We start from the raw sequence: 14177 nt of genomic DNA on the forward strand, positions 1-14177 counted from the left end.
AGGTTTGACCACACGCCCTGGAAGTTTCTTCCCTGTGTGACTGCTCCCCAGCCTCGTAGGCTGGCATCCGTAGTCACCAGGACCCAGTCCTGTATGCCGAATCTGCGGCCCTCTAACAGATGGGCACTCTGCAACCACCACAGGAGAGACAACCTTGTTCTTGGTGACAGTGTTATCCGCTGATGCATGTGCAGATGCGATCCGGACCATTTGTCCAGCAGATCCCACTGAAATGTCCGTGCATGGAATCTGCCGAATGGAATCGCTTCGTAAGAAGCCACCATCTTTCCCAGGACTCTTGTGCATTGATGTACAGACACAGTTCCTGGTTTTAGGAGGTTCCTGACAAGTTCGGATAACTCCCTTGCTTTCTCCTCCGGGAGAAACACCTTTTTCTGAACCGTGTCCAGAATCATTCCCAGGAACAGCAGACGAGTTGTCGGGGTCAATTGAGATTTTGGAAGATTCAGAATCCACCCGTGTTGCTGAAGCACTACCTGGGTTAGTGCTACACCGACTTCCAGCTGTTCTCTGGACTTTGCCCTTATCAGGAGATCGTCCAAGTAAGGGATAATTAATACGCCTTTTCTTCGTAGAAGAACCATCATTTCGGTCATTACCTTGGTAAAGACCCGAGGGGCCGTGGACAAACCAAACGGCAGCGTTTGAAACTGATAATGACAGTCTTGTATCACGAACCTGAGATACCCTTGGTGTGAGGGGTAAATTGGGACATGCAGATAAGCATCTTTTATGTCCAGGGACACCATGAAGTCCCCTTCTTCCAGATTCGCTATCACTGCTCTGAGTGACTCCATCTTGAACTTGAATTTCTGTATGTACAGGTTCAAGGATTTCAGGTTTAGAATAGGTCTTACCGAACCGTCCGGCTTCGGTACCACAAATAGTGTGGAATAATACCCCTTTCCCTGTTGTAGGAGGGGTACCTTGACTATCACCTGCTGAGAAAACAGCTTGTGAATGGCTTCCAAAACCGACGTCCTTTCTGAGGGAGACGTTGGTAAAGCAGACTTTAGGAACCGGCGAGGGGGAGACCTTTCGAACTCCAACATGTAACCCTGAGATATTATCTGCAGGATCCACGGGTCCACTTGTGAGCGAGCCCACTGATTGCTGAAAATCTTGAGTCGACCCCCCACCGCTCCTGAGTCCGCTTGTAAAGCCCCAGCGTCATGCTGATGGCTTTGTAGAACCCGGGGCGGGCTTCTGGTCCTGGGCAGGGGCTGCTTGCTGCCCTCTCTTACCCTTTCCTCTGCCTCGCGGCAGATAAGACTGTCCTTTTGGTCGCTTGTTTTTATAGGAGCGAAAGGACTGCGGCTGAAAAGACGGTGTCTTTTTCTGTTGGGAGGGGGTCTGAGGTAAAAAAGTGGATTTGCCGGCAGTTGCCGTGGCCACCAGGTCCGAAAGACCGACCCCAAATAATTCCTCTCCTTTATATGGCAATACTTCCATATGCCTTTTGGAATCCGCATCACCTGACCACTGTCGCGTCCATAAACTTCTTCTGGCAGATATGGACATCGCGCTTACTCTTGATGCTAGAGTACAAATATCCCTCTGAGCATCTCGCATATAAAGAAAAGCATCCTTTAATTGCTCTAGAGTCAATAAAATACTGTCCCTATCCAGGGTATCAATATTTTCAGTCAGAGAATCCAACCACACTACCCCAGCACTGCACATCCAGGCTGAGGCTACTGCCGGTCGCAGTATAACACCAGTATGTGTGTATATACTCTTCAGTGTAGTTTCCAGCCTCCTATCTGCTGGATCCTTGAGGGCGGCCGTATCAGGAGACGGCAACGCCACTTGCTTTGATAAACGTGTGAGCGCCTTATCCACCCTAGGGGGTGTTTCCCAGCGCGCCCTAACCTCTGGTGGGAAAGGGTATAATGCCAATAACTTCTTGGAAATTAGCAGTTTTCTATCGGGGTTAACCCACGCTTCGTCACACACGTCATTCAATTCCTCTGATTCTGGAAAAGCTACAGGTAGTTTTTTCACCCCCCACATAATACCCCTTTTTGAGGTACCAGCAGTATCAGAGATCTGCAAAGCCTCCTTCATTGCCGTGATCATATAACGTGTGGCCCTATTGGAAAATACGTTTGTTTCTTCACCGTCGACACTAGATTCATCTGTGTCGGTACCCGTGTCGACTGACTGAGGTAAGGGACGTTTTACAGCCCCTGACGGTGTCTGAGACGCCTGAGCCGGTACTAACTGGTTTTCCGGCCGTCTCATTTCGTCAACTGACTTTTGTAATGTGCTAACATTATCACGTAATTCCATAACTAAAGCCATCCATTCCGGTGTCGACTCCCTAGGGGGTGACATCACCATTACCGGCAATTGCTCTGCCTCCACACCAACATCGTCCTCATACATGTCGACACACACGTACCGACACACAGCAGCCACACAGGGAATGCTCTAATCGAAGACAGGACCCTCTTAGCCCTTTGGGGAGACAGAGGGAGAGTTTGCCAGCACACACCAAAAGCGCTATAAATGTATATAAACAACCCTAGAAGGTGTTGTTTTTGATATAAGCGCTTTTAATATATCAATATCGCCAAATTATGCCCCCCTTCTCTTTGTTACCCTGTTTCTGTAGTGCAGTGCAGGGGAGAGTCCTGGGAGCCTTCCTCACCAGCGGAGCTGAGCAGGAAAATGGCGCGGAGTGCTGAGGAGAATAAGCTCCGCCCCTTTTTCGGCGGGCTTTTCTCCCAGGTTTTAAGAAAACTGGCCTGGGTTAAATACATACATATAGCCTTAATGGCTATATGTGATGTATTTATTTTGCCACTAAAGGTATTTAATATTGCTGCCCAGGGCGCCCCCAGCAGCGCCCTGCACCCTCCGTGACTGAATCAGTGAGACGTGTAGCAACAATGGCGCACAGCTGCAGTGCTGTGCGCTACCTTCATGAAGACTGAGGAGTCTTCTGCCGCCTGCTTTCCGGACCTCCGTCTTCAGCGTCTGTAAGGGGGATCGGCGGCGCGGCTCCGGGACGAACCCCAGGAGGACCTGTGTTCCGACTCCCTCTGGAGCTAAGTGTCCAGTAGCCTAAGACTCCAATCCATCCTGCACGCAGGTGAGTTGGAAATCTCTCCCCTAAGTCCCTCGATGCAGTGATCCTGTTGCCAGCAGGATTCACTGAGATTTAAACCTAAAAAAACTTTTTCTAAGCAGCTCTTTAGGAGAGCCACCTAGATTGCACCCTTCTCGGACGGGCACAAAAACCTAACTGAGGCTTGGAGGAGGGTCATAGGGGGAGGAGCCAGTACGCACCATGTTATCCTAAAAGCTTTATTTAGATGTGCCCTGTCTCCTGCGGAGCCCGCTATTCCCCATGGTCCTGACGGAGGCCCAGCATCCACTAGGACGTTAGAGAAATTGTGCAGTTTCTAAGTAGGTCTAGACCTACTTACCAGCTGCAAAGTTTTCAACCTGTTCGGTCCTGGCTCTGACGTCAAACACCCGCCCTGGACACGCCTGCGTTTTTCTTACCACTCCCAGAAAATGGGTCCGAACGCTGTGTTGCCGCCCAGGAATGCCCACAGTGTCTATCTTCAAGCGATCGCCGCTGCGTTCGCTTTCTTCGTTCCCTTCGTCGTTGCCCCGACGCACGTGCGCATTACTGCCCCCGCGCATGCGCAGTAGTGACCCGGTCGCAGCTGTGCGAGCAAAAGCACGCTGCTATCGGGTCGGAATGACCCCCATAGTTTTAAGCTCCACCATTTTTTACTGCTGGGATTTAGCAGTTGGAGAATTACATGATCCCAGCTGTATGTAATGTCGTCACTGAGAATGACAGCACTCGGCACATGCATGAAAATATGCAGTCAGGGTGTGGGAGAGGGCACCAATGTGCATCATCTCTCCCATCCTGGCACCTATACTAGGGTGACGGGTTGGGTAGGGAATCCTGGCATCTGGGATACCAGCTGCCAGAATGCCGGCAGCGGGGAAAGTGCTAGAAAGCCCCTTGCGGGCTCTGGTGTTGTGGACATCCAGTGGGAATAGCCCTGGCGCCGCTGTTGTCATTCTCGGCGGTCAGGATCCCAGCATCTGTATTCGGACCGCTGGGATATTAACTACATCCCAGGGTGACCCTTGTTTAAAATAGTTAAAGTTCCTGCTTTCAAATGAGATGCCTCATTGTTGGGTCATCACCAGACAAGAATTCGCTACAACACAGAAATACAAAGAGTCAGGAGTTTGGGAAGGACTAAAACGCGCCCAATATACCGCATTATGACACAAGCATATGCACAGTGCTATTATCTAGTGGCAGCATGTCATCAACACATACGGGGGTACTATCATTTAGTGTGATAGGTTGGCTACTTTACAAAATTAAATTGAAGTATTTTCTGTGGATTCATTATAAAGGTGTACATGGATTATTTCCAGATTTATCCTCCTATATGAAACCCCAGTGTGTGCTTTTCCACATGATCTGTTTTATATGCAAGCAGCGCAAATCAAGAACTGACAAAAATTGGGTAACTAGTAAAAACAGACAGTGAAAAACAACTTGCATACAAAGAATAACCACAACAGTATACAAGGTTTTACTCACACAAACATTTTTAGAGAACCATGTGTTTATGGGGGGGGGGGAAACAAAACAAAAAACACTACACAACATATTTCACTTACTTGGATAACAAAGCACAGTAGCTAGATTTAACAATTTTTAATGGTAAAAGCGAGACATTTTTATAGAGCATTTTTAACAATAATGGGATGATTTAAAACAAACAGGTTCTGTTAGCCTCTCATAGTGGTGCTGCAATTTTGTCATCGAGGACTTCCAACCAATAATGAAAAACCTAATTTTTGCAGTAGTAACCCATGGCTACACAATAACAGAGCAATCATTTATAAAACCAAGTGTAACCACTTTACTTCGCTCCCCAGAAAGCTATCTTACAAAAGTTCCCCGTCCTCGGCCTCGATCACTGGTTCCTTGGAAATCCTTGCTTCCTGAACGTGCCTTATCCAAGCTTCCACCATTCTCATCCTTGTCCTCACTCTCTGGAGGGAAATCTTCAGACGCTGGAACCCGCAAGGAATGGGAGGAATGTGAAGAGGAAGAAGAGGAACGAGAACGCTCGCGCACTTTCCTGTGCTTCCTGTATCACAGAAAAGAATCGTTACTGATGACAAGACTTGATGCTGAAGTGTTTGCTAGCTATTATAACTCAAGCAAAAAAGGTGGATCATTTATACTTAAGCATACACATAAGAGCATTGCTGTTATCCATTTTTTATAGACATAGTTTGGCAAATTTTGTTGCAATCTAAAATGGTAAATGTTGTCTCTGTAGCTTTTCTGCCTCCTTCTCAATAGTGTGTCACCAGATAGCATGATGTAGAGGTACATAACATTATCTATTAATTAGCTAACAAAGTTATTTATGATGTATTATATTTTATTTATATGGCGCGCAAGGGATACACAGCAGCCATTACAGAGTACATAAACAAATGATCAAAAATAGGATTTGAATACCTACCGGTAAATACTTTTCTCGTAGTCCATAAGTACGATGGGGTATAGACGGGGTCCAAAGGAGCCAGTGCACTTTAAATTTCTTCAACTGGGTGTGCTGGCTCCTCCCCTCTATGCCCCCTCCCATAGGCAAAAACGTGCCTGAAGGAGAAAGGACATATATGAGAGAATGAACATAACAGAAAAGGTGGTGAGATTTACACACCAGCACACCATCAACATACAACAATGGCTGATAACAGCAGCAACAGCTGATCTATAGAACAAGAACCTGCAGAAAAGTCCACACACTGAGGCGGGCACCCAATATCCCTTATGGACTACGAGAAAAGGATTTACCGGTAGGTATAAATATCCTATTTTCTCTACCATCCAGAAGGGATATTGGGGGAATCTAGTACGATGGGGACAGACCAAATCTTCCAGAACGTGCGGAGACTGCTGCAGCACCGCCTGCCCAAACTGGGTATCCTCTTGGGCCAGGGTGTTATGCACACCAGTGCCAGCAAGAATGTACTGGTGTCTGAACGGAGAGGGATGCAAAACAAATGAACTCACAGACAGACTGGGGAATATGACATTACATACATAGAAGGTGATAGGGTAACAAAATAAACACAAAGTGAACAGAGAAGCCCAAAGGCTAAGAAACTGGGTGTCTCCCTAGTATTAGGAATGCTCAGATGGAAAGAAGCGAGATGTTGTGATTTAATACGTAGAGAACCCGAAATGCTGTTGCTAAGGGCAACAGCAAAACCCTAAAGGGTTACCAACGGGTGTGGCAGTAAACTCCTTGGTCAGAGATGGAATAATAGACACAAGGAGAGTCTCCACAATCCTAGTCCTCACTTTTTCTGACCCGAGCCGTGCGCTTGACATAGATCTTCAAGGCACACACAGCAACCAATGAGGAGCAGAAACATAGAAACATAACATAGAAACATAACATAGAATTTGACAGCAGATAAGAACCACTTGGCCCATCTAGTCTGCCCCCCCCCCTTTTTTTTTTTTTATCCTTTAGGTCAGTGGTTTTCAACCACTGTGCCGCGGCACACTGGTGTGCCGCCAGTAGCTGTTACATGTGCCGCCAGAGATGCGCTGCCCGTCAGCACGCCTGGCAACGCACCATGACACATCACGTGGCCGCCCGCTGCAAGCCCGGCTGGCTGGCCGGCCGCGCAGCCAGCCGCTAGCCGCTAGCCGCCAGCCAAGTACTACTCCCTGCTGCTCCTGACTGCTCACGGCCTCTTTAACTCCTGCCGGCTGACGCTGAGGGAGGGAGAGGCAAAGGAAAAAGTAATATTGAAACCTACTTACAGTGTATGTGTGAGGAATTAACGTGGGGGCCAATATGTGTAATCACTGTGGGGGGCCCATGTGTGTAATTACTGTGTGTGTGTATGTATATGTGTAATTACTGTGTGTGTGGAAGGCCAATGTGTGTAATTGCTGGGGGGAACAATATGTATAATTACTGTGGGGGGCCCATGTGTGTAATTACTGTGTGTGTGTGTGTGTGTGTGTGTGTGTGTGTGTGTGTGTGTGTGTGTGTGTGTGTGTGTGTGTGTATATATGTGTAATTACTGTGTGTGGAAGGCAATATGTGCAATTAATGTGGGGGGACAATATGTGCAATTACTGTGGGGGGGACAATATGTGCAATTACTGTGGGGGGGACAATATGTGCAATTACTGTTGGGGGGACAATATGTGCAATTACTGTGGGGGGGGACAATATGTGCAATTAATGTGGGGGGACAATATGTGCAATTACTGTGGAGGGGACAATATGTGCAATTACTGTGGGGGGGACAATATGTGCAATTACTGTGGGGGGGGGACAATATGTGCAATTACTGTGGGGGGGGACAATATGTGCAATTACTGTGGGGGGGGACAATATGTGCAATTACTGTGGGGGGGACAATATGTGCAATTACTGTGGGGGGGGACAATATGTGCAATTACTGTGGGGGAGGACAATATGTGCAATTAATGTGGGGGGACAATATGTGTAATTACTGTGGGAGCCAGTGCATTTGTTTCATTACTGTGGGGACCAATGTGTGTTTTAATTCCCCATGTGGGCCAAAGTGTGTGTTTTGGGGGGGGGCGTTTTGGTTCGTGGAGTACTGATGGTGTACCTTGGCAATTTTAGAATTTTGTTTGGCGTGCCCCGAATTGAAAAAGGTTGAAAATCACTGCTTTAGGTAATCTCAACCCTTTTTGAACCTTAATTCTTTGTAAGGATATTCATGCCTATCCAAAGCATGTTTAAATTGCTCTACAGTCTTAGCCTCTACCACCTCTGATGGGAGGCTATTCCACTTATCCACTACCCTTTCTGTGAAGTAATTTTTCCTTAAATTTCCCCTGAACCTCCCCCCCTCCAGTTTCAGTGTATGTCCTTGAGTTCTAATACTTCTCTTCCTTTGAAGAATGTTTCCCTCCTGAACTTTGTTAAAACCTTTGGTATATTTGAAAGTTTCTATCATGTCTCACCTTTCCCTTCTCTCCTCCATACTATACATATGTTAACATCTTTTAGCCTTTCCGGGTAAGTTTTGTGATGTAGGCCATGCACCATTTTAGTTGCCCTTCTTTGTACACTCTCTAATGTATTTATATACTTCTGGAGATATGGTCTCCAGAACTGGATACAGTATTCCAGATTAGGCTGCACTAATGACCTATACAGTGGCATTATTACTTCTCTTTTCCTGCTACTGATTCCTCTCCCTATGCAACCAAGCATCTGATTTGCCTTTCTCATTGCTTTGTTGCATTGCTTTCCTGCCTTTAAGTCACCTGAAATAGTGACTCCTAAATCCCTTTCCTCCTAAGTAGTTTCCATTATAGTACCCTTGATACTATATTTAGCCTTTGGGTTTTTGAGACCCAAGTGCATGATTTTGCATTTTTTAGCATTAAACTGTAGTTGCCATGTTCTTGACCATTTTTCAAGCCTAGCTAGGTCATCAATCATTTGTTTTACCCCTATCTTTGTATCATCTGCAAAAAGGCATACTTCCCTTCAATACCATTTGCAATGTCCCCAACAAAGATATTAAAGAGAACTGGTCCGAGTACAGGTCCCTGGGGTACTCCACTGGAAACATTTCCCTCCATAGATTGCACTCCATTTACTACAACTGTGTTTCCTATCCTGCAACCAGGTTCTTATCCATTTAACTATTTTATAATCCACCCCACACTTTCAAGTTTATTTGGCATTCTGCGATGTGGGACAGTGTCAAATGCCTTACTAAAGTCTAGATATGCTACATCTACAGCTCCCCCTTGATCTATTATTTTCACAGAGTCAAAAAAAGTCAATAAGATTTGTTTGGCATGATCTCCCACCAGTAAATCCATGCTGTTTTGGATCCTGTAAGTTGTTTGATTTAAGATATTCCACAACTCTTTCTCTTAATAGTTTTTCCATTACTTTCCCTACTACTGATGTAAGGCTTACTGGTCTGTAGTTACTTGCTTCCACTTTTGTACAGTGGAACTACATTTGCTCTTTTCCAGTCCTCTGGAATGGCACCTGTATTTAGTGACTGGTTAAATAATTCTGTTAATCGTGCCACCAGCACATCTTTTAGCATCCTTGGGTGAATCCCACCTGGCCCCATTGATTTATCCACTTTTAGTTCTGAAAGTTTAGTTAAGACCTTCTCCTCTGTAAATTTACTTTCATCTACCTTATTTTTATGAATGTCCTTGCAACTTAACTGTGGCCCCTTCCCTTCTCCTTCTGTAGTAAATACTGAGCAAAAATAATTATTTAGGTGATCTGCTATTGCCTTGTCTCCCTCCACCAAATTCTCACTCTCTGTCTTAAGTCTTATCATTCCTCCATTTGATTTTTTCCTTTCATTTATATACTTAAAAAAAGTTTTGCCCCCTTTATCTGCTGACTGGGCCATTTTCTCCTCCGCTTCTGCATGTCTGATCACTTTCTTAGCATCCTTCCATCTGTCAAGATACACCTCTTTTTCATTATTATTTTGAGTCTGTTTGTATTTCCTAAAATCCATCTTTTTTGCTTTCACCCTAGTTGATACTTCTTTTGTGAACCACACTGGCTTCCTTTTCCTGGTGCTTTTCCTAACCCTTTTGATACAAAGGTCTGTTGCCCTTAGTATTGCACTTTTCAGTTTTTCCAACCTCTCCTGCACCCCTTCCAAGTTCCTCCAGTCCGCCAATTTATCACTTAAACATCTCCCCATTTTTGCAAAGTCAGCATTTCTAAAATCCAATACCTTTGTTTTTATGTGATAGGAGTTGGATCCTGTCTTTATACTAAACCATACTGCTTGATGATCACTGGATCCCAGGAGCTCACCCACATATATGTCTGATATCCTGTCACCATTTGTAAGAATTAAAACTAATATTGAGTCTTTCCGAGTGGGCTCCCTCGCCATTTGCTTGAGGGATGCTCCCTGTAAGGAATTTAGAAATTTGCCACTTGTAGCTGAACTTGCAAAGGACCCCTCCCAATTTACATCAGGTAAATTAAAGTCTACCATGATTATGACTTCTCCCTTTAAAGCCATTTTAGAGATGACCAACAGAAGCGTCAGAACTGGATGGAACCACAATAGGTTGATTCAGATGAAACGCGGAGGCAGGAACTGCTGTCTAGTCCAGAGCTCCGCTCTGTCCTCGTAAAAGACCAAGTATGGACTTTTACACGATAAGGCCCCCAATTCTGAAACACGTTGAGCAGAAGCCAGGGCCAGTAACAGCACTTTCGCGTTAGGTACTTATCTTCTACCATCATCAGAGGTTCAAACCAGGAGGACTGTAGAAATGCCAACACTACATCCAAATCCCAGGGTGCCCTTGTGAGCTAGGATATTCCACTCAACCTTCATGCCATCAAACGAAGTCGCCGTAAGTCTGTGTAGACGAACGGCCCTCGTTGAAGTTCTCTTCGTAGTGGTAAAGGCCAAGAGTCTTCGATGGACATGTCCAGAAGATCCGCATACCCTGGACACTTTGATTCCTGATTCGCTTTGGCACCCTTGGGAGCAATGGAATTGGAGGAAACGGGTAGACTAGCCGGTATGGCCAAGATGACGCCAGTGCGTCCAATGCCCTGAGGGTCCCTGGTTCGTGAGCAATACCAGGGAAGTTTCTTGTTGAGCCGAGAAGCCATCATGTCTATTTGTGGGCAACCCCACCGGTCGATGATCTGCTGGAACACCAAATGGTGGAGCCCCCACTCCCCCGGGTGGAGATCGTGTCGACTCAGGAAGTCCACCTCCCAGTTGTCCACACCCGGAATGAAGATTGCTGACATTGCTCTTGCATTTCTGTCCGCCGAGAGGAGTATTTTTGACACCTCTCGCATGCAGGCTCTACTTTGTCCCTCCTTGTCGATTGATGAACGCCACAGTCGTGGCGTTGTCCGACTGTACCTGGATCGCGTGACCTTTGAGCAGAGGAAAGGCCTGAAGCAGAGCATTGTAGATCGCCCGAAGTACCAGAATGTTGACTGGAAGGAGGGCCTCGTGGGTTGACCACCTGCCCTGGAACTGCACCCCTTGGGTGACATCTCCCCATCCCCGTAGACTTGCACCCGTCGTGAGGAGGGTCCAATTCTGAATCCCGAAACTCCGGACTTCTAGGAGATTGGAGGACTGTAGCCACCACAAGAGGGAAATCCTGGCCTGAGTTGACAGCTGAATCACCCGGTGCATCTGGAGATGCAACCCGGACAACTTCCTCAGGAGATCCAATTGAAATGTTCAGGCATGGAACCTCCCATAATGGATCGCCTTGTATGAGGCAACCATTTTTCCTAACAATCTTATGCAGAGATGGATGGACATTCGAGGAGGCTGGAGCACCATGCGGATCATCTCCTGAAGTGTTCTCACCTTGTCCTCTGGTAGAAACACCTTCTGGGCCACAGTATCCAGTAACATCCCCAGGAAGGGGAGCCTCTGAGTTGGCTCCAGGTGGGACTTCTGCAAGTTGAAGATCCACCCATGGTATGATAGAAGATGGATGGTGCAGTCGATATGGAGCAACAAAAGTTCCCTGGAATGTGCTTTTATTAGAAGATCGTCCAGATAAGGGACCACATTGACCCCCTGGACCCAGTTAGAACATCATCTCCGCCATCACCTTCGTGAATATCCTCAGGGCGGGAGGACCATCCGAAGGGTAGCACCTGGAATTGGAAGTGATTGTCCAAGTAGGGTAAACCTTACGTACGCCTGATGAGGCGGCCAAATCGGAATATGGAGACAAATGTCCTTGATATCCAAGGAGACCATAAATTCCCGTTCTTCCAGGCCCGCAATCATCACTGCTCGCAGGGATTCCATTTTGAACTTGAACACCTTCAAGTAAGGATTCAAGGATTTGCGATTCAAAATGGGTCTGACCGAACCATCCGGTTTCGGCACCACAAACAGATTTGAGTAAAACCCCAAGCCGTGTTGCGGTAGTGGTACTGGAACAATGACGTAGGACTGAACCAACTTTTGGACTGCCTGTTGTAACGTAACTTGCATATCCTCCAAAGCTGGCAAGCTTAAGTTGAAAAATCGTTGAGGAGGGGGGGGGGGGGGGGGGGGAGTACTGTCGAACGCCACCCTGTAGCCCTGAGAAACGAGATCTCTGACCCAGGCATCCTGGCAGGAATTTACCAGAAGCGGCTGAAGTGACGCAGTCGAGCTCCCACCTCGAGATCCCACCTGGGTGGGTGGGCACAGTCATGCAGAGGCCTTAGTGGAAGCAGAACCGGTGGACTGTTCCGGAGAACTGGTACTTGCAGGTTTGCTGGACTTACCTCTGGTGCCTCTAGCCGCATTGGAGGCATCGCTGGCCTTAGATCGAAATCTGTGAGACCGAAAGGACTGGACAAACGGCCCTGGATAGGAAGGGAGAAACGTGGGATTTCCTAGCCGTGACTTTTGAAATCCAGGTATCCAATGCGCCCCAAAAAAGCCATTCCCCAGAAAAGGGGAGGGTTTCTACACAACTTTGCCATGGCAGAAGTTCAAGCATTAATGTTCCCCATCTTCTTGAGCGAATCACAGAGGACACGGGTAGTGTCCTGAATGTGCTTCAGGAGGGTTACCATAGTAACTAACGGCATATCCCCCTGAGAGGCCCCCTCCTGCATCTGAGTGGCCCAAGAATGAATAGCATGGGTCATCCAGCAATCCACAATGACCGGTCTTTGTGATATACCGGCTGCTGTGTATATAGATTTTAGGGTAGTCTCTATCGTCCTATCCCCAGGATCCTTCATAGTAAAAGAGCCCGGGGCAGGCAGCACTGCTTTTTAGACAGGTCAGAGACTGAGACAACCACCCCAGGGGGTTCTTCCCAAAGTTTTCTACCTTCAGGAGCAAATGGGAAAGTGGGCAAAAACTTTTTGGTCACTTGTAATTTATTGTCTGGATTTTTCCAGGCCTGTTTGAATAAGTAATCTAACTCTGTAGAATCAGGGAAAGTGACATTAGGCTTGTTTTGTACAAAGAAAAATGACTGCTGTGATGCAGCGTCCTCTAGAGGGAGCTTTAACACATCCCTTACAGCCAAAATGAGGGGTTCAATCCCCCTGAGCTGCATCGGGATCCCCACTAATGGGGTCCAGGTCATCCCCATCATCCTGTATATCATCATTTGAATCACATAGAATAGCAGGTAAACCACGCTTCTGAGGACCTGCATGAGAGGGGAGGGGGTTGTGCATCTGTCCTAGCAGCTAAACCTGCAACAGCTTGTTGTGTTAGCTGAGTTTTCTGCACATTAGCAGTGAGCTGGGATGACATATCTGACATCGTTTTAAGAGACCCTAACCAGTGGGGCTCTGGACAATCTCCCCTCAGCCCCTTCACTGATTTGTGAAGATTGACTGCATTGTCACAGGAAACAGTGTCATTAGATAAGGGACAGAATCTAGTGTGACATACACTGCACAGCTTGTGTTTACCCATATTCACAGTAAGCACAATAACACAGCTATAATGTAAGCCTGCCCTACTGTATGAGAGAGAGGGGGAGAGGGGGAGAGGGAGAGGGGGAGGAGACTAAATTTCTATCCTAGATAGGATTTAAATAGTGTTCACAAGCGGCTCTCCCCCTTTGCTACACACTGTACCAGATATCCAGCATGTCTGAGGATCAGGAAGCGCTGTGTGTGCTGTCTGTGCTACAGTTAGCAGAGGAAGGCGCCAAAATGCCCCAGGTCCCGCTCTGAGGTAGCTCCGCCCCCTCCTACGGTGTCGGAGTTGCATACATTTTTTATACTGGCAAGTCTCCTTTTGAGCGTGGTCAGCCGCACTTTGAACCGGGGGACCCCCCCCCCCCAGCGGGGCATCCGGTTTGTACTCACCACCGATGTCACCTTCAGGCAGCGTTAGGGGTGTGCGGCGACAGACAAGGCGCAGTGGCCCGCTGATCCACCACCCCCCTCAGGACGGTGGTCCTGCAGCAGGGAAGCGACTCTGAACCTTGTAAAGCTGGTGACCGTACCCCCTCTAACTCCCACAATGCAGGTATGCTGTTGCCCAGACAGCATACCGAAAATAAGAATTTACTTACCGATAATTCTATTTCTCATAGTCCGTAGTGGATGCTGGGGACTCCGTAAGGA

General features: G+C 47.2%; 1 protein-coding gene across 6 annotated transcripts in view; it reads right to left on the reverse strand.

Moving 5' to 3' along the window:
• The window catches only part of THRAP3 (thyroid hormone receptor associated protein 3), a 171361-nt gene that overhangs the window by 8161 nt on the left and 149023 nt on the right, over positions 1 to 14177 (reverse strand). For all 6 annotated transcript variants that reach the window (XM_063954402.1, XM_063954400.1, XM_063954399.1 and 3 more), the window contains one exon: positions 4964 to 5165. In XM_063954402.1, coding sequence (XP_063810472.1) covers positions 4964 to 5165 — 202 coding nt within the window. The remainder of the gene's footprint in view (positions 1 to 4963; positions 5166 to 14177) is intronic.

The sequence above is a fragment of the Pseudophryne corroboree genome, chromosome 2 (assembly GCF_028390025.1).
Source record: "Pseudophryne corroboree isolate aPseCor3 chromosome 2, aPseCor3.hap2, whole genome shotgun sequence".
NCBI classification, from domain to species: domain Eukaryota; kingdom Metazoa; phylum Chordata; class Amphibia; order Anura; family Myobatrachidae; genus Pseudophryne; species Pseudophryne corroboree.